Source organism: Tauraco erythrolophus, chromosome Z (assembly GCF_009769465.1).
Source record: "Tauraco erythrolophus isolate bTauEry1 chromosome Z, bTauEry1.pri, whole genome shotgun sequence".
Lineage (NCBI taxonomy): Eukaryota > Metazoa > Chordata > Aves > Musophagiformes > Musophagidae > Tauraco > Tauraco erythrolophus.
In genome coordinates this window covers 62,043,985-62,064,323 of record NC_141496.1, presented here as the reverse complement: position 1 = coordinate 62,064,323, position 20,339 = coordinate 62,043,985, and the positions used below count along the sequence as shown (strand labels likewise).

The 20,339-nt window shown below is 42.9% G+C and overlaps 1 protein-coding gene across 4 annotated transcripts in view; it reads right to left on the bottom strand.

Annotated features, from left to right (window-relative positions):
• The window catches only part of ABCA1 (ATP binding cassette subfamily A member 1), a 93,826-nt gene that overhangs the window by 42,786 nt on the left and 30,701 nt on the right, over positions 1 to 20,339 (bottom strand). For all 4 annotated transcript variants that reach the window (XM_086629940.1, XM_086629941.1, XM_086629943.1 and 1 more), the window contains exons 6-7: positions 9,025 to 9,146; positions 4,728 to 4,919 (exon numbers count right to left, since the gene is read on the bottom strand). In XM_086629940.1, coding sequence (XP_086486066.1) covers positions 4,728 to 4,919; positions 9,025 to 9,146 — 314 coding nt within the window. The remainder of the gene's footprint in view (positions 1 to 4,727; positions 4,920 to 9,024; positions 9,147 to 20,339) is intronic.

The window sequence follows — 20,339 nt, the reverse complement described above, 5'->3', positions numbered from 1 at the left end:
ATGCCATTGCTATGGATGGATTTTTGCTTTCTTTACCACCACCCTTTGCACCCTAAAGTCCACTCAGGGAGCCTCTTAAGTCATATCTCCAGAGACAATGACAAATATCAGTCACAAGCGGCCAGTCCTCTTTGTTCAGATGAGCGTGTAATGAACCTCCCTGGAAAGTAATTCTTTGCACTGGCTCATTAAGTAAAGTAGTTAATTACATTCATAAGAGCCCTCTAGATTCAGTGCAGCTCCAAATAGATTGGTCCCACTATGAGAGTGTCTTTAGTAGGTGTCTGGACTACATCTTGCAGGGGGGCAATGACTCATTCTCCAGTGAAATGCAGAAAAAACATCACCTGCCCTTTCTAGGCACAATGTGGAAAGACAAAGTTCTAGCAGGTTTTGAACAGAACTGCCGGGCACAATTAGTGCGCTAGTGACTGGTCAGTCATGCTTTCATCTAGACTTGTCTTTTTGGGCAGCCAATGTCATAATACTCTTGAGGTACAGACTGCACTCAGCGGACTCTGTGTGCTTGTACATGCATGCTACAAGACTTGAAACACAGACTACTACTTGAGATGACAAGAGTTGACTGTACGGTCAAGACAAGCCTTGGATAAATCCACCTGTCACCTCCTGCTAGAAGGGATGGATAACTCTGTTTCTTTAACAAGCGGGAGAATGCATGTGTTTGAAGTGCTGGGAGGTCATAAAAAAATTCAGCCACTGTCTGTATCATACAGCTGTTTCTGCTTAATGAGACCATTCTGCCATGTTTGCTTTGAAATAGTTATTACAACTTTATACTGATCTTAGCAGAAACTTTACACTGAACTTTGCAGAAAATCATGTGCTTTAAGCTTCTGCTTTTGTTTCCTGGGAGTGGAAGGCTTCCGGGGACTGGAAATCCCAAAGTATAGCTGCTTAAAAGCATGATATCATCATGCTTGACCGAAAACACTCAAAAGAGCAAGGAAAGCCACAAGTTCAGTTGGAGCATGTATTTACATTAAAAGACCTTTTCTAAATCAAATTTTCAACTGGAAAGCATTTATTATTCAATGCTTAGTTCATGCTAACCACATGACAAAACACCATCCATATTATGAAGGGAGAAAAAACAATCGTATTTTCATGTGCTCATCCATAGTTCTTCAAGGACCACAATAGTACACAAGCCACAATACATTCATGGCTTATTACAGACCAACACCACTGGAAACGAGTGTGGCAAAGTCCTTCTCAGGCAGTGACGCAGAGATGAAATCCCACAAGATCAATTTGAATAGACTTTGTCATTTAACCTTCCCCCAAAACCCTTTTCAAAATGGGGGAGATTTGCAGAGAGAAAGCTGTCCCACAGATGGGTATTTTTATGATATAAGACAGTCCCCATCCATCACACCACCAGTCCAGTGGGACACTTCTGACTTACTGCCATTGCTCTTGCTAACCAGGAGTGCCTGTAACCTTTCTTAAACTGTGTAGCTCTTCCATGGGACAACTGGTGGCCTAGCACACAGAGAAAGCTGAAAAGGAAACTTGTGTGCATGCAATTAGAGATATTGTTTCACTGTTGTTCCAAGTCCAGCTTCTCCTGCCTCAGTCTCATTGACTACACCCAGTGCACGGCAAACCTCAAGAAGAGAAGATGTGTCCACAAGGAGCTAGGACGTGTTGTACAATGTCCCGCAGTACTTAACTGTTGGCCAAAAGGCTTTGGAGAATGCTTGAAGACTAAGATGTGGGTCCTGGAAAAGGGAATTTGACTTTCTGAAACACTTGTTGCTTCTAGTGGAGTGAATACTAAGCCAAGAAGGAAACTTGATTCTCTGCCTTGGTGCTCTGTCATCACTCCCAGATATTCTGCTGGGTTTTGATCTAAACAGCTCATCCCAAACGGGTTCTTAACATAAGAAAGAATAAGGAGACACACTTTAACCTCCTTATCACACTTCTATGTGCTTGGCTCTATTTTCTCATCCTACAGAGCAGGCTAAATTGAAGTCATACAAAGAACCAGTGGTAGAGCTAGAAATCCTAGTGGAAAATTTTACAAGTCCTTCTTTGTCTTAACCGTACTATTACACTTTAGGCAACACTCGAGATGGTCTGGACAGAACTGATGAACAGGTATGTAAAGAAAAGTCTTTATTTTCTGCCTTTCTTTTTTAAAAAAAAACCTTCCTTAACATTGCTGTGACATTTGGAGCTTATGCATTTCACCATGCATGCACTTTAATCTTCTTTTTAAAACTTTTCTCTGTCTGTAATTTGCTAATGATTACTGTTATGCTGTGAGTTACACAGAACACTTATAGTTTCCTTAAGGCTGCAAATGCACACAAACTTTAAGCTGGTAGATGCAGGTGTTGCAGTCAGGGTCTCAACCCACACACACACGCCCTGACCAGCGGGTTCTCAATCTTGCACCCTCCCCTTCATGTTTCAGCAGAAATGTTTTTGTAAGCACACAACCAGGTCAGTCACTTTTAATCCAGATCAATTCCATGATGTAATTTACTGCATTGTCTTGCAGAGGGGACAACAAATGGGATATGCACAGGAGCAGGAACAGGCAGGTGGGTGCTGGCCTGAGTCTTCTGGATTAAGATAGTTCAAGAAACTATAGCCACTCTACTGCCCAATCGCATGGACCCAATTTCACCTCAATTGCATTGACCCAATCATATTAAGATGCTGCCTCTCCATAAATCAAAGAATGCTGAAACCAGTGGAGCCCAGGTCCCATTACATGAACCAAAACCCTGGCTCTGAATTGCTGTTGTACCTGCACTTGATTTGGCCCTTGCTTTTACTTACTGAAATGCTATGCTGTAAAGTACATCAATGGGATTAAGCAAAAAAAAAAAAAAAAAAAAAAATCTCTGAGCAAATTGTCAGCATTGGTTTACCAGGCTTTGTAGCAGGCACGGTGCATGCTAGCTTCACAGTGCACGTCCAATATTTGATCCACAGTGCCTTTAATGATAAGCTATGCTAAAAGCCTTCTTTGTTCATAAACAGAAAGTTCCCTCTTTGTTCAAAGATGTTACTGCAGGTCAAGGGACTTTTTAGCCTTTAAAGACACTAAGTTTCAAACATGTTGGTAGTGATCCTAGAGTTAATTTATTCATTTTGTTTGGCCACATTGAAGCCAGTTGGTTTTTATTTCACTCACTGATGCATCACAGCAGCTTAACTAGAGGGTAACCTGTGACATTTATCTGAGGAAAACTGTGGACCTTTGCAAGACAGTGCACAATACACATCAGGTTTAGAACTGCTTGGCTTCTGGACTCGAACTTTTTTTCCTCTGAAGCCAAGATCATGAGCCAGCTTCTCAGAAGTCCCCCAAAATTGCACATAATGTCTTAATCTACTTTGCTGTTGCCAAGTGGCACAGAGTGGCTTATGACTGCCTTCTTTCACCAACAAACAATATAAATGTAACAGAGATACATTCAGTACCCGCTTCTGTCAGCTAAGTTGCAGAGACTTCCATAAATGAGAAAATCAAGACTGGGTCTCCAGAGGGCCCAGAAGACCAATACTGAGTTGTACTACAGCCAGCTACTTTCATCCCCTTCAGTCCCAAACGTTCTAGTATTTCTGAATGACTTAAAGTAAATGCATGCATATACATCTACTGAACACAAGAAACTGCTTATAGCCATTCCTTTTCAAACAGCCGATCTTTGTTATGGGGACAATTTTAGTGCTGTTACCTCATCTCTTAACACTTATTATTATCTTGCTCTTCCAGCAGGAAAGAAAAAATGCAGATGGAGGACACATGGAAAACAGAAGATGAGCTGTGGAGAGAAGTAACTGACCACTATGTGCTGTGCAGAAGAGTAATACGATTCCAGCACTTGATAATGAGCCTCTTTGACTGGGGACAAAGCCAAGTAAGTGGTACATGACTTTCAGTCCTGAAAGGCTCCAATCTGGAAACTCACACAGCCAAAGTGTTTTTTTCTTCCACAGCAGACAACAGAGTGTTTGTTTTAGTGGGTAACAGAGTGGGTTCTGTGGTGCCTTCTTCCCTCTACTAACATTTCCAGCACTAACTTCCAAACTTTTGTATTTTACCAGATATTGCAGACCTATAACAAAGCATCACTGGGGTTTCCCAGCCAAACAGCTAAGTTTGCTCCAGTCTCCAGTGGCCCCTTAAATAATGTATTTTCCTGAAGTTCATTGAATACTTGCTCCAAAACCCATTCAGTTAGTCAATCTTTGAAACAGGAATTTTGAAACTTGACTCTTCTTTGTATGAATTAAACCTGTTCAAAGACTCTGGATTGCCACTGACTAGAAACTTCTGCACTCAGTGGCCCCACAGTAAGGGCAGCGGGTGATGGTTTTAGCTCTCAGCATGGGCCAGTCTAACATGTGGACTTATTCCAGCCAAGACACACTACCTGACCAAAAAACACAAGGGCAACCAAGAGCCTGTTTTACCACAGAACATAAATATTTTCCTGTTGACAAACAGAACTGTGGCCCACACACATTTATGCTCTGCAAGTACCGCACTGCAACAGGAAGGGTAAGAATGACAGGAAGACACAATGTAGTTCATGGTCTAGTGATAAAGACCATCTTTCTTTCTTACTGCCAATGAACAGTTCATTCCAGAAATGCAGAGATGAGTTCCTGGACTGAAAGCCCTAGAAAACATCACCACATCAACAATAGCCTCTCATAGGTGGGACCAGTGGACTCACCTGAAGGGGCTTCAAAGGATTCAGGTTAGCACGGAAGGCTTGCTCAGCTGCATGGAGTTGTTCCTTTGGCAAGGTGCAAAGGAAGTCTTCAGACTCTATGGCCACTGTCTGATTTTGGACGGTAAGAAACTCAGATAGTGTTGAGCTATTGCAGAGATCTTGCAGTCGCATTCGGTAACCAGACACAATGACCTGGAAAAGTGGGGAAAGCAGGTAAGTCTCCCTTCATTTAAGATTCATAGCACACAATTAGTCACTACCTAGACAAAACTAACCATTCATAACACTTCCAGATAGAGTTAAGAGCGCATTTTTGTCTACCAGTTGAACAGCCCTGACCCATGCGCAACAACTGCAAGAAAAACATGTTTCCTTGCTGAGTACATGAGGGAGAAGGCTTGGGTGAGGCACATCTCTCTCCACTTCTCCACACACGTGCACAAAGCAGCAGTGATCCTGTCCTCCACAACAGCCATTTCCTCCAACTAAGGGTACATCCATTGCCCAATCTTCAGCCTTCTGGGGACTGAGCCACAGAGACAAAACAAGGCTTGTGACCAGACGCAAGTCTGGCAAATGTATGTGAAAGGCAAAAGACTTATGTCCCCAAATCCTTAGATGTATCTGCCAGACACTTTCTGTGCTGTTCTGGACCAGGATCACCTTCTCCCTTAGCTCTGAAGTATCTCTTTACTAACTGCTACAAAAACATTTTGCAGTGTTTTGGGGCAGTTAATGTATCAGCGAAAAAAAAAATTATCTTACTGGCTGCAACAAACAAGATAAGATCCTAGAGTCTTCTTTCGCAGGCACATTTTACGTAAGGTGATGGTTTGCTTGTCGCTAATGTTTCCCAATCCATAAGCAACCACCTTATTCATGAAAGAAATGCATAAAATATCTCCGAATTATCACCAGTCCCTTTCAGACCTGATGGCCTAGTTTCTTTCAATAAGGTCAGTCACAGGATTTAGGTTTGCTGAACAAACAGGTACGTGTCAAACAGGTGTATACTTCGTAAAGCTGATAAACACAAGGAAAATCTGGAGTCTTCCGTGGGAAAGAATATTTTGTTTGACTTGGGGCTAGACAGAGGGAACAACTTTATTGTAAATGCACAGTGAACAGCAGCTTTACACTTTGTCTCATCTTTCTGCTCTTTTGTAATACCCAGCATGCACTGCCCAACTGCCAGCAACAACTAAAGAGAATTCATCTACATCCCAGAAGACTTAACAGTTCCTGAATCATGCTGGTGAGTTTGTAAACTTCCTGATCTTTCAAAACCAAACAGCATCAACAATCTGTGAGGAAAAAAGCACACTATGTTCAGAAAACAAGCAGATGGAACTAATAGGAGAGGGCAGAGATTTACAATGCCACACTTGTGCAAACCTTTAACTTTAGTCTGCATCTACATGTCAAAAATAGGACATTTCCATGCTGCACACTCAGCTGAATAAATGGGATAGCTCTCACATCAAGAAGGCTGGCTTTTTGAAAAAGTTTGGGTGTTTTTTTTTTTTGCCAGAGATACTACCACCATCATAGCCATGCTGAAAAGGGTATATTCCTGTGGCACTGCAATGACACTCAGAAGACCTGGGATCAGTCTAAAGCAGCTTCCCTGGGTGGGCATAGAGCAAAACAGTGTCTCCCAGTGCTCACTCAAAAAAGAGAACGTGAACAATCCTTCCACCACCTTCTGTGTTCTGTCTACCTTTTCACTCAGATTTTAAGCTCTTTTGGAGAAAAGGTGCTCTTTCCAAACACAGTGAGGTCCATAGCATGTGACCTTAGAACAAAAGCCCTGCCTAGCCCCCAAACTAAAACACCCAGTCATGCCAAGCCAATTCTTTGCAACCATGTCAAGCCATCTGAAGTCATGGTGTCTTCAACTGGTAAATATATTCTAAGTGACAGGTTAAGTCCCCTAAGGACTCTCAAAATGTCAGGCTCATAGTCATAGGTGACTGTTTTGAGCTCACGGATCACATTGTTCTCTCCTGGGACTGTCCCTGCTGTATGAAACAGGGAGATTTGTTGCAGACAGCGTATATCCTGGCCATTACTATTTACTCCTTGCTGCCATTCAACGCTATCATGCTGCAGCCCTGACCCAGGACCTCACCATGCCCCTGCAGTTTTTTACAGGGATAGGATCTACTCCAGCCACTCAAGCCACATAACAGCTGTCTGGCCGTGCCTGGACAATGGCAGCATACTAGACTCGATTAGATAGCTGCCTGCCCACTGCTGATCCAGGCTCCTTCCAAAACCCACACTGTTCTGAGAACACCAGGCACTATGAGAGAAACACAACCTGGAGCCACTCTGCCCCAGGAAGCAACACGCCCATGAAGACATGGCTGTGGCCATTTTTATGTATTTGCAGTGTATTCAGTATGCCAGATGCAAGACCCTGCTTGGCATGTTGGAGCAGTGTCACTACAGTAACACCAATGAACAATGGTGATCTCAGTTCCTCACTTCTGCTTGCAAATCCCAACTTCTAAGCTTGTTGAACGACCACAGGACACTAACAGTCTGCAGAAGAAGGCTGTATTTTCTGTGAGAGGTTTGCATACTCTGAATAGGCCCTTCTGTATGACCTTGTAAATGAAGCTGTGACCCACTCACACAGTCAGAGACCACTATTAATACTGCAGTCACTGTGCAGCTCAGTAGCAAGGTCAGATCTCCACCAAAATCAAAGGGGTCCACTCTGAGAAGCAGAGCTCTCCCCTCCTGCAGGATGACTACATGACTCACAGTTATCATCTGTATTAGAGAAGTGCTCAAAGAAAGATTAGGTGGGCAACTGCTCTCCTCTGCAGCTTACTTCCCTGTTGCTTAGATTAGCTCTTCCTGCCATTCCAGAGTACAAGCCTCCATTAAGATTAAACAACATCACCCTCAGTGTCCTGGCAGAATCAGCACAAGAATTTCAAAAACAAGAACAAGGCTTAAAGCATTCAAAAGCAAAACCTAGCTGACTGATTACCTCTTCACTATCCTTCAGATACATTACATAGATAAAAGCTAAGTTTTTCTTCTCCTTCCACTGGCTTTGCTGTATATAACCAACATAATATGGCAGTCAGACAACATAAGGTCAGAGCTAGCTTTTTTGCCTCTGAAAAATCTTTCTACTTTCCATCAGCTTAGGGAGAATGACTGTATTGTTGTTTCTGAAGCCTTCTAGTTATCCTTGCAGAACCATCCATAGCACAATTCTGTTTTAAACTGGCACGAATTTCAGGCAAATTAGTTTTGAGTAAAACAAAACTTGCAGCCTAAAAAGGGTAAGAGGTTATTTTCACTTTACTTTTTTTGGTAGGATTTACCATTAACTTGTAGGATTAAATATGAAAATGCACTAGAACAGATGGCTTGATAGAATTCGCTGAAGAACGAGACAATGCGTGCGAAGGGAGACAGCATGTGTAAGTACAGGAAAACAAAGTCAGAAAGGTCTATTAATCAACCCTACTTCAAAGAAAAGATCCGATCTGGAGTTGGGAAGCAGAATGGAAGTCCTCCTTTTGCACTGCCTTAAGAGAACCACAGATCTTCATTCAAAGTCTGAAGCAACCAGTTCTGTCTTCTGCATTAGAAAGGATGCTGGTGGACCAATTCATGCCGTCTAGCCAGAAAAACCTTCTGAGCTTAACAACGGTAGTCAGCCATGCCAAGACAGAGGCTCCAGCTCACTGTCATCGCTGCCTATGTCATGAAGGCAATCACAGGAGCACTCAGGAGTTTCATCTGAGATCAGGACTCTATTGTACTACATAATGTACAAGTTTCCTGTCTGTCTTGAAGAACTGGCCACAGATAGAAAAGCATGTCTCCTTCGGCTGCATGGGAATCTAAGGCAGAGCAGCACACAGAAACCATGCTCCACTCCATGCTGAGTGACCAAACCACCACCCCATTTTTATTTCTAATCAAAGTAAAGCAGTTCAAACAGCACTAGCAACCTAATTAATGTTTTACTTGTGTAAAAAAAAACAAAAACACCTCACAGGAAAGAAAATCAATTTAACCTGAAGGACAGTAGGCTATTTTATTACACAGATCAAACCATTTGCATGTGGGTCTCAGAGTCCTTTCACAGCTTACAACCAAATAAAACAGTAAATTGAGGGCAAGGGGGAAGAGAGAAGCAGGAATTACATTTTCCTCTGGGTTTGTACAACACCTAGCACAGAGGGCTCCTGCACTGTAGATCTTGGCACTATGGTTAAACAAACAATAGACAAGCATTATGCTAGTGGTTGAAAGTGCTCTTTACCTGCTGGAGGTTGACCCCTGCATCCAGTAGCTGCTCTACTGCAGATGATGGCATGGACACATTATGAAGGAGGAAGCCTGAGAGTGTCTCGTTGTCAACCAGGAAATCCCGAAGTTTCAAGTCTGGAAAGTGACAAAACAAGCAACATTGTGATCAGGGCAAAGCCAAAAGGAAACCCATGTGAGAGCTCTGAACAGGAAAAGTAAAGCCTGCAAATGGGGGAAAGGGAATTACACAAACCATAGGACAAAGGGAAAAGAGGAGCTGCTGGCAAAGTGCTCTGAAACTTGGCAGCTTTCAGAGATGTCAATCCATGATGTCTTAATCTCAAAAAAAAAATAACCTTTAAAAACCACTCCCTTTAACATCGCTACTTCAGCTCAATCTGCATATACACACATGGAAGAAGCAAGGCACATGAAGATGCTCCCCTCATCTGGGGTGAAATCTCCTCCAGCATTAGCCTTGTACAAAGGTGCAGCTTTACTTAATCCCCGTGTTGTTACTGAACACGAGACTGAGCTGGTGTGTGGACTGCTGATTTACTAGCCTGTATTTAATTACGTTAATAGCAGATATATTCTACCATAAATTTCAAAGTCTGACACATGCAAACACACTGATATGATACAGAATCACACGCAGATCTAGGAAGCGATCTCAACCACGCGGCCAAATTTCAGCAAATTCTTTTTAGTTCCATTTTCTTCACCTTCTGAAACCACTGGTGTTTCAGTTCTTGGCTTTAAAACAAACGTGTGTCTCCATCACAGCAGAGGGGAACCATCTGGCAATTACAATCTATGTACATTGTTAAACCTCACAAACCTAGAACTTAAGCAACTGACCCTCACACTGTTTGGGGTTGGTTTGGTTTTGTGTTTGTGGTTGTTTTGTTGATTGTTTGTTTGTTTTTTTAAAAGAGGGGACAATTCTATCTGTAATATGCTTAAATAAGCAGCAATGAGGAAAGTAGCTGTATTAGGAACAGCAGATACAGCAAGTTTCATGGGATTTACCAATGTGAAGACTTCCAGGCTAAGCCAACTCAATCAGCTAGGTGTCACACTGCTTTTTCTACTCTAGGAAGAGAGGATGTCGCAGCCCATGGCAAACAGTGGAAAACAATGAGCTCTAATAGGAAAGAAATGCAAGGGAGCCCCAAGAGTTCATACTTTCCCGCTTCTATAGGGAACAGCTTCAACAGAACATTTTTTTCCTCCTCTTTCACATTTTTTGCTTAGCTCAGCAGGTGACACCCTCAAGGAACCCCAACCCTCAGGAAAAAGCATGCTGGGCACTCAGGGTGCCACCAGCGGAAACAGGGAGGCTGGCGGTCCGGGTGCCACTTCTGCTTCCCAAGGCTGGAGCCTGGCAGAGCAGCTGGCGATGGAGGAAGCCACGCGCTCTGCTCTTGCAGCACGAAGCACGTGGGGGTTACTGACGGTCATTGCTCTCTCGTCTACATATCCAGTTACAAATTCCCTGTTGCCTTTTTGTTCCACGCGAAAAAGTAAATCATCCCCCTCTGCTGAGGCGACGCAGAGGTTACTCTGGGACGAAAGTTCCTCCCTCACTCTCCTCCCTCCCCTAAAGCAGAACCACTCAGCAATATGTTGGTTTTGACCACGCCATGCAAACACCCCACTGCACCCTATCACCAAAATCAACCACTTTCCCCTCTCCCAGCCTGGGAAAAGACTGGGGAAAGAGCTGGCTCCTGCAGTAACATAAAAATGTCCTTCTCTTTCCAGCAGAGGCTAAGCTCCCTGCTTCACCGCAACTGGAGGAAAAATTGCCCCCACCCTGATTCCTTGGTTACTTCCTAAATGTGCTGAACTCCCTAAACACTTCTGCAGCGTGTTTATTCTTTGGTGAGATCATCAATAGTTCAGAAACTCAGATGGACAAAGGGGTAGCTGGCAGAAGGCACACTGGCATACAGAGATAAGATGTTTGCAAGCTTTTTCACTCAATCTATCCTTGTTTAAAATATTTTTCAAGTTCCTCTTAAAGGGCCACACATCTTTAAAAAAAAAACGTAGCCAAGTAGTAATTCTCCTACTTTTCTGTTTCCTCATTGTTGTTTTGCTTTTGGGTTTCTTAGACTTTTTTGTTCTTGGGTTTGGTTTGGGACTTTTTTGCCATACGGAAGCAGGATTTTCTTGGTCGGGGACATACTCTACAGATAATTGCAGGAAAGCAACCTGAACTACATTGAGATTCCTGCTGGCCTGTCCATAATCATGATGGAGAGTAAGAAAGAGCCTGTCATCTTCCACAGCTGTAATTAACCAGCCCAGAGTTAACAGGGCATTTCTCCCCTCCCTTTTTGTCATGATGACCATATTCAGACTTGCTCAGCACTAGGATTTGCTGAAAATTGAAGCTGCCTTCCAAAGCAACTCCTACAAACGTCTGAAGGAGTTTTCATCATCATTTGGAGGAAAACATGAAGGGAACAGAACGTAAAGTTATCAAAACTGCTTGTGGGACAATGCTTGGCTTCCAGCTGGCTGGCCGTGAACCCACGCTCACTGGTCATAATCTTTGTCTGCCCAAGACCACACATGGAAGCTCTGCAAGGCCAAGGGACTGAATCCCAACACCACGATCCCACTGCAGTGCCTAAAGCAAATGGCCAGCCTTTCTTAGAATGTATTTTCTCTCCCATCCCATCTGGTCCTACTTCCACCACTTGTGGCACAGTGTCTTACACAATCCCCCTCAATCACAGAGGCATGCATAATGACTTGGCACATGAAACCACAGAAAAGCACTGAAGACTGAAACCAGTCTAAGTTCCTGCCCTGGATACTTGAAAAGGACAAGAGCTAACAGAGGTTTCCTCTTGAAAACAGCCATTCTCTTCCAAGAGTGCTTGCCCACTAGGACCTAAGGAAACACAAGAGCCTTAGTTAAAAGATCTCCTCCAAAAATAGAAAACAAAAGAAACAGGCGAGTCTTTTGAAGGCTAATACCAAGCTTACCTAATAATGCAAACATTTGGAGTAGAAGAACACATTTTACAACCAGAGGCCTACTGCTGCAATATTTTCCTGCCATAAAAGCTCAGACACGCTATCAAGTTGCTCAAAAAACACGAGGCAAAATATGTCAAGCTCGAACGTGATTTAACTCATGCATCTTCTCTTGCACTTCAGACTGACCAAGAGCATTGGTACAGTCAGCTACTACAAGCTGGCTGGCAGAAAGCAATGCAGCTGCAGCATCCAGGCAGCACATTGGAAAGAAGTCTCTCCATGAACTTTGCCAACATGGACATGCAGTCTCTCCTTCCCCCTCCCCCTGATTTTCAACAGAACACCAGGAGAGCTACAGTCCTGCAGGCTCCCCTCATCACCACCACAGGGAGCAGCCTCTTGGTCGAAACCTCAGATCCCAGCAACTGAAACAGGCTCCAGGCACAAATGTGGAGGTGAACTTGATGTCAGACCGAGCTACCATGCTCAAAGACAGTCAGATCTGATGTGAACCATTTCCGCTGTTTAGTGGTAGGATGCACGTCTGCAGAAAGAATACTGAGGTAGCTTGTTCTCAATGGCAGACTACTTTTATGGTTTCAGTCCTGACCCCAAGGGAGCAACAGCAGAACAGCAGAGAACATAAACAGAAGCTTTGCTTATAAACCATGCAAATAACGCCCAATTCCAGCAGGCCCAGTGGGGCTGAAATGCTTTTGTTCTGCCTACCTTCAGCTCAGGCACTATATGGCAACAAAGTAGGAGACGGTCCCCATCCGCATGAAACAAGCAGAAGAGAAATCCATTTCACACATGGGGCAGCTAGGAAGGTCCTCCCTACAGTCACATAAGAAAACCTCCAGTGGAACCAAGAGCTCCCAAACCTGGAGGTCTTGTGCCTTAACCACAGAACCACCTTTCCTCTCTAAAGTCACAGTTCAGGATTAGACAATCACACATGGCAGCATTTCACAGATACTGACTTCACAAAAGGCACAGCTGCCTGTTTCCACACAGTTCAAACCGACGTCGGGCTCTGAATTCTGGGCATGGAAACCAGAAACTCATGATTTTCAGATTGCAGAGCATCCCCTACAGGACTGACACACTGTTTTACATCTTTAAGATTCACATTCTCCTGACAGCTCAACCTTTTCCAGCATCTTCATGCCTGAGCACAGAGCTAGGCTGGTCATTCATTCCTTGATAACCAAATCATTGTGACAACAGGAAAAAAAAAAAAACAAACAAACTACTCAAGGAGCAAAAGACATCCACATGAATTAGCAAAGAAAAACAGAACCTTCACACTCGCTACATTATTGGTTAAAACAAGCAGGTAAACAAAAAATGTTCATTATTAAAAAAATAGCAAGTCAGTGCTACGTGGTGTCTCCATAGGGGTTCTCTCAAACTGAAGCGCTGATTGTGCGGTGAAGAAAGTGTCCACAGTCCACACATTCTCCACAGTCAGATGCTTTTAGTGTTCTCAATCTAGAAAATCATCCCTAGTTACTTTCACAAGCTCAAAAGGTGGCTCATGCAGGAAACAGCATGAGAAACCACAGCTGGGAAACAGTTGTAATTTGCTGATCTTACTACAAGTATGACCATGACAAGTCCTACAGTAAGCAGTGACCATTTCCAGCAATGACAGAAGATCCATAGACAAGTGGGACAAAAACCTGTGGGGACAGGTTACACAGCAAGACTATTCTCCTCAAACTTTTCTTGCTTCACTTGGAAGCACAGAGGGCTCATACCTTTCTCCAGAAACTTAACGGTGCACAGTCTTTTAAAATTAAACAATAGGGTAGAAAAAAAGCCAAGGAAATTGTGGCTAGAGTTTTCATATCCTGAACACTGCCTTCTAAAAATAAAAGGCACACAAGCGGTATTTCACTTTATCTCAGTCCACCATAGAGTACAAAGCTCACCACGTCTGACATCAGTTTGTGGGGTTTCTGCCCAAAGGGTTTATGCCCATAATCTACAATAAACCAGATTTTCAGCCAGTTTAAAGCTAACAAGCTCATTGAAAACAACACAACAGTTGGATCTACTGTTTACTTCCCGGCTTCACATGCCGTAAGTCCCTACAAGGAACTGGAAGAAGGAGATTCATGCCATAAATTAATTCAGAAGCTAAAAGGAAAGCAGAGCAGTGTGTCCCATCAACAAAAATGACTACTTATCTTCAGGAGATTTCAATCCCTACCAATGGAACATGCAAGGCAGAAAACAATTATGTTATTCTCGGTATATCCATTGCGGTTGGAAGACTTACTAGCCTTTGACTAAGCCTGCCACAGCGAAGCACCAAGGCTACAGAGAAGCTGGTGTTAAATTATGACCCTTTATTTCTCATTGCAGACACTGCTCATAGGGCAACCCAATCATCTTCATAAGAGCAGTATTAAGGCATCATGGCAAGATGAAACAGCAAGACATGACGGAGCATGAGAAGCTTTAGATTAGTCTTTACAGTCAGCTGGTTTCCACAAGTGCCTGAAGGAGATAAGACAGACAAGTGCGTTCCAAGCACGTTACAGGCAGAGGCACCTGTCTCCACGAGTTAAAAGAAGGAGCAGAGCAAGGATGAGTGGCAAGTGAGCAAATAAGGCATTTTCTTCTCCCTGCACAAAGGGTTCAGATATAACAGCTCCTCACCCCCCACTCAGGTAAAACCACACTTCCACAGCGAGGGAAGTGTGTGTGTGGCACCTCCGCAGCGCTCTCACACAAGGGCAGTTACGCAGAGACCCATGCCAGCCAGACGGCATGGCTGACTGGCCGGCCAGCACAGCCCCCGGCCACAACCGGTGGACAAGACCGCAAGGCTCCCTGATCACACGGACCAACTTCACCCAGGGTATCACTTCTTCATTGGTCATATCCCAGCTACAGGAGTTTTTCCAAGACATAAGCCCATGAAGGGGCTGAAGCCGAGAGTGAGAGCTGAAGCTCGAGCTCCAGCAGTTGAAAGCATTTACTGATAGCGCAGGTGAGCACTACAAGGACTCCGGCTAGAAACCTGCTCTAGCATTCAGCAGACCCTCACGTGGCGAGAGGACCAGAGCAGGCAAACCAAGTGCTGCTGCAGAAACACCTTGTACACTGGAATTCCGTATTAATTTTTCAATGAAGTATCTGGGAAGTATTCCTCAGGAATGCATGATGGGTGCACTTGAACACCTCAACAGATTTTCCACACTTGTAACCCATCACTGTGATTTATAGACAAAAGGTGTCTGAAGCTAGCTCCTAGAAAAATAAAAACGGGCTTTCAAACAAGTTCAACAGTGGAACTGAAGACTGAATGACTTGTGAACTGATGATCACCCAGGGAAAACAGTGATCTCCTAATGTTGAAACCTGTTACAGCATTGTACCCCACTGAGCCAATGACCCCGATCTACAAAATGAAAAGTAAACATTTCAGATGCGCCAGTGCTGGGCTTGGCAAGGCAGCAAGTTTTCATCTGCCCTCATTATATTCCTAACATCAGACAACACGTCCAGAAAGAATGATAAAGTAATATTTTTCAAGGTTTTCCTTTTTTTAAAGCAATTACTATGTTTTAATTTTCCTTTTCCTATAAGACAGTCTTCCGCCTGTGTGGTGTGAATAGCTCTCAGAGCTGCCTGTATCCCTTCTGATACTGGCAGGAGCTAAAACTGTCCTCTGAACAAGTTGGACAGCCATGCCCTGATTTGCTGACAAGAAATAAAGCAATTCAGCAGGCTTGTTGTGCAGGATAGGCTAGTGCGAAAATCCAAGCCTAATTTGCTCAAAGTCCAAGTGCCATTCCTTCAGCAGCCACGGCTTGACCTGTTTTGATGGCAGGCTACAGCTCTCTGCTCTGCATCCATCAGACATGTAACACTGCTGCCTCTGCAGACATTAGATAACACCTAAGCGAGCACTCACTTAACCAGAGATCACCTCCAACCTGCATGGAAAGTCACCAGCAGAACGCAAGGCTCGTACCTCTCTTTGGGTAGTACTTCAAAAGCCCCAAATGCCATCATGTCCCCATCCTGTACCACACACATGACAACTCTGCATGAGAAAGCAAATATACAAGGCACAGAAGCAAAAGCCCCAGGCTGGTCATCAGCAGTCCTGCCAGAAAATGCAGCCTGCAGAGCTTCCATCTATGAAGGGACACATCCAACCACCTACCCAGGCCCTATGTAACACCACAGAAGAGATACTCATGCATCTTCCCCAGCTGCAAGGTGAATTCTGTCATGAGCACAGACAACTGTGAAATATAGCTTGCTGACAAAAAAAAAAAAAAAAAAAAAAGAAACAGAATAAAATTTATTCAGGCTTCTAACAGCATACAAGAAAATGAAGCAGGCTTAAAGGAAACATTCACAGTATCTTCACTGCATTGCTTTAAGAAGCAAATCCTGAATAGAGCTCCAAATCACATGGGGTGTAAGTGGCTGAAAAATTCTCCTGCTAATTTTCACAAAATATGGACAAAGTGCAAATTTCTCAGCCTTTGAATTGGCTCGTCAGCCACAGAGATGATGGACCTCAGATCTGATCAGATAGAATACTTCATTATTATAACAAAATTATTTTCAGGACTGGTATATAGAATACATTTAGGGCTGGTACAGGCTATGGAAAAGGTCTTAAAGGTCAAATCCAGCTCAGAGAAAGAGAAGTGCTTGAGGCAGAAAGTAAAGGTTTGCTGTTAAGACTGGATTTTGGCTGCACTAGGAACATTTTGGTCTAAGTAGCAGGCAGATTTTAGACGTTTCAAAACATCAACTCAGCCACAGTAAAATACATTTAAAAAAAAAAATCAATAGACAGACTAGAAACCAAACACCATGGTGACATCCAGCCACATACCACCATTCCAATGGCAAACACTAATGTAAGCACACAAGGAATGACCTTATGCTATTAAAAAGAATGGAGCTAAGCAGAAGTTGAAAGTATGAACTGTGACCAAGGAGGACCCCGTCCAGAATTCTTTGTACTTGAGCAAGTGACCTTAAATTCAGTGGAAACTCAAGGCACAGGAAAAAGTGGGACTGGACATTTTAATCAAATGACCATTACTAACAACAAAAGAGTTTTCATGAGCCGGCCACATGAATAAGCATCTGGGAGACTGCCGGTTCAAATGTAAACAGAAGAAGCCTATAACAGAACCATTTTAAAGCCACAAAACAGGCAGAGCCACTCCAGCAGTATCATAGAATCACAGAATGGCATAGGCTGGAAGAGACCTTAGAGATCATCTAATCCAACCTCCCTGTCATGGGCAGAGATGCCTCTCAACTAGATCAGGTATCACACTGCTTGAAACTTATGACAGTACCAGCCACCCTGTTTGAAAGGCTTCCCCTATGAAAACAGCATGGGTGATGATGAACCTGAAGCAAAACGACAGGCAGAGCTGCCCAGGATCAAAGCACCCTGTCTTGTACTTATATTTGTTTAGCCTTGCATAAAAACGCTGTTGAGAAGAGAAAAATCCACCCCTCCCTTGGGTGTGAAGTCTCACCCTGCCACAGCTCCCCTCCTCTCACTTCTTGCAGATGTGAGGAACTTAACTTAGACGACGTTTAAAGTTTAACACAGTATCAAGTCTGCAGCCCACAGATCATAGTGGCTCTTACTTCCCCTACATTCAGGAAGACCTGACGCCTCTGGATTTATTGCCAAATTTTAATGTTCCTTATCTAGCACACAACAGCAGAAGCCACCTCCAGAACAATGGGTCAAACTAATCCAAGAGTAGCAAAAAGTGCTAAAGATTGACAGGGATAAGCTAACCATTATATCCCAATCAGCTTAAGCAGAAACACTCTCTACTTACGCTGAAAACATATCTACATCTAAATTATTTCAACCTCCCATTGTTTCTCCCTGTGTTTCAATTTAGTTGGCCGTTGGAAAGCTGTCCTTACGAATAGTAGTTTGGTTTCGCTTTTGAGACTCAAGTCCAAAGGAAGAGAAATAAAATTTAAAAATTAAAAAGAGAAATAAAATTTAAAAATAATTTTTCCAGAATTTGGAAACAAAACATATGCAAAGCATGACACAAGCACAAAACCTGTAACCTGAACTAAAAACATCTCAAACAAGACACAATCAAGACACAAACAAGACAATTGCTACCTGATAAAACACAGCAATGCTAAGAAAAATCCTAACGTTGGAAGTGAAGAATTCTTCAGGTTGTTGAAGCTGCAAAGAAATTTAGCAACAGGAGACAGAATATGTTGTTTGATTTAAACAACAACAAAAAATATTTAAAGAGAACAGTATCTACTTCCCATGAAAAAGGCTGCCTACAAAAACTGAAGTCTCATGGATTTTCAAAAAATTTGGTCAAGTGGTGTTCTATCCTCTTGCTTGGGTAAAAATTAACTTTGATTCAACATCAACAATATTTCAAAGCCATCACTTTTTTTTGCATCCTGATTACATTGAAAACTGCCACAACCTACTGTGTTTCAGAATGAGGGCTCCAGTTCCTTAGCATCTCTTTATTTATTTAGATCCCAGGAATGTTGTAAAAATTAGGTAATAAGTGTTTCTAATCCACACTGAAGACAAAATGTATTCTTACTAGAGAAGGCTCCAAAGGTGAATATTAACTTGAGAGATATGGGAGGTCATATCCAACTTAGGCACTCTGGCTTCAGCACCAATTCGGACACAGAAGTGGACAGGGGCTTTCTCCAACTGTGGCAATTTCACAACAGCCACTCATGAGAGCTCAGCCCCACAGAAATCCCCCAAGAGAGATGAACTTTTCACCAGATGACAGTGGTGCCAATTTCCTAGAGGACTAACACCACGCTGTGAAAAGTCTCTGTCTTGCTCTCTCAAACGATCTCAGACTGTAGCTTAAATAAACCAAATGCAATCTTCCACAAATCAGGCAATTTATTGAGACTCTCAGATTAGAAGTCACCAAGAACAAATCCAGAAATCGTGTCAGAGTGGAAAACATAGAAAATAAGTGCAAATTGAAGTTAACACTGAGCGTAAGTTTTCAGCAAGTTAATGCTGGTACTAGCCTGTACTGATAAGGCTGCATACAAAAAGGAGACAATAGTGTGAAAGGTGTAATTGTTTACTTAACACTCTGTATTTTATTTTCTGGTTCAAAATAAAAGTCAGTATTGACAGATCAGGCTGAAGAGTGTCAAGAGACTAAAGAAAGCACCTGGAACTTTTTCACACTGTCCTGCTTGTGCAGCACATACCAATATTAGTTATACTGTGACACACACAGTAAGCGATGCTTGTTTTCTTTATCACTGTGTCTTTATCTAGACAAGTTAACAGCAAGATAAAGATGGTGCCTTTAAGGTACAGTGATTTGATTATCTGTTGGAATAGCTGTGTTGCTAATTGTAGATATGGGCAGTGCTGGCCTCCCCGCATGCTGTCAAACCATTAGCTGGCACCATCAGGTTAGCTGATCTTAATCGAATTGCCAGTGTGGCCCTTCACCAATGTAGACCAACGCTGACATACTTGTGATTCTCCTCATGTGTTAACCGGGTTCATGATCTTCTGTGATAGGATTCTCAGAAATTATTTTCTCAAGCTCTTGTCACCTAGTACAGTGCCGACACTACAGCAAGGCCAGATTCAACGTAACACTGCACGAGCTTTTTTTGAATTCCACTTTCAAAGAGATTTCAATCTTTCCCTCTCACATCCATACTCACCTTGAATCCAAGCTGACATAACTCTAAACCTCTCACTTCAAAAGCATCTCAGCAGAAGGGAGGTTCAGACCAAAACCAGGCACCAAAGCCCAGTTCTGCAGAACCAGAAGACAGCAATGCATGTTATGCTGTATCTGTTCACCTATCTCAACCTCTAAGCAAAGTAATGTAATAACAATGCTGTTACAGAAAAAGAAACCTCTGAAAGTTCTTAGCCTCATGGGACACAAGTATGATTTTCCTGGTAACAGATTTAATGCTGCTGTGCCTAAACTTCTATAAACATAATTTTATTACTTTAATATCATCTTTGGCTTCAAAATGCTAAGGAAAGTAAACTATTGAAAGCTGCAACAGTGCAAATGTGTAATTCAGTAAATATCATGCCACCTCTCTAACAAAAGCTGCACAGCTAACTGCCCAACACACAACTTGGGACCCACACTGTCATAGAGAGACTTCTCTATCTTTGTCTTTCTCTTGACTATCAGCCCCTCAGTCTCAGTTTAGGACAAAAAATAACAGACCTATTTGATTCATACAGACTTTGTCCACTACCTGTAACGAGGGACTTAAAGTGCCCTTCCAAGAATGTTTTGGAAAGGATTTTTC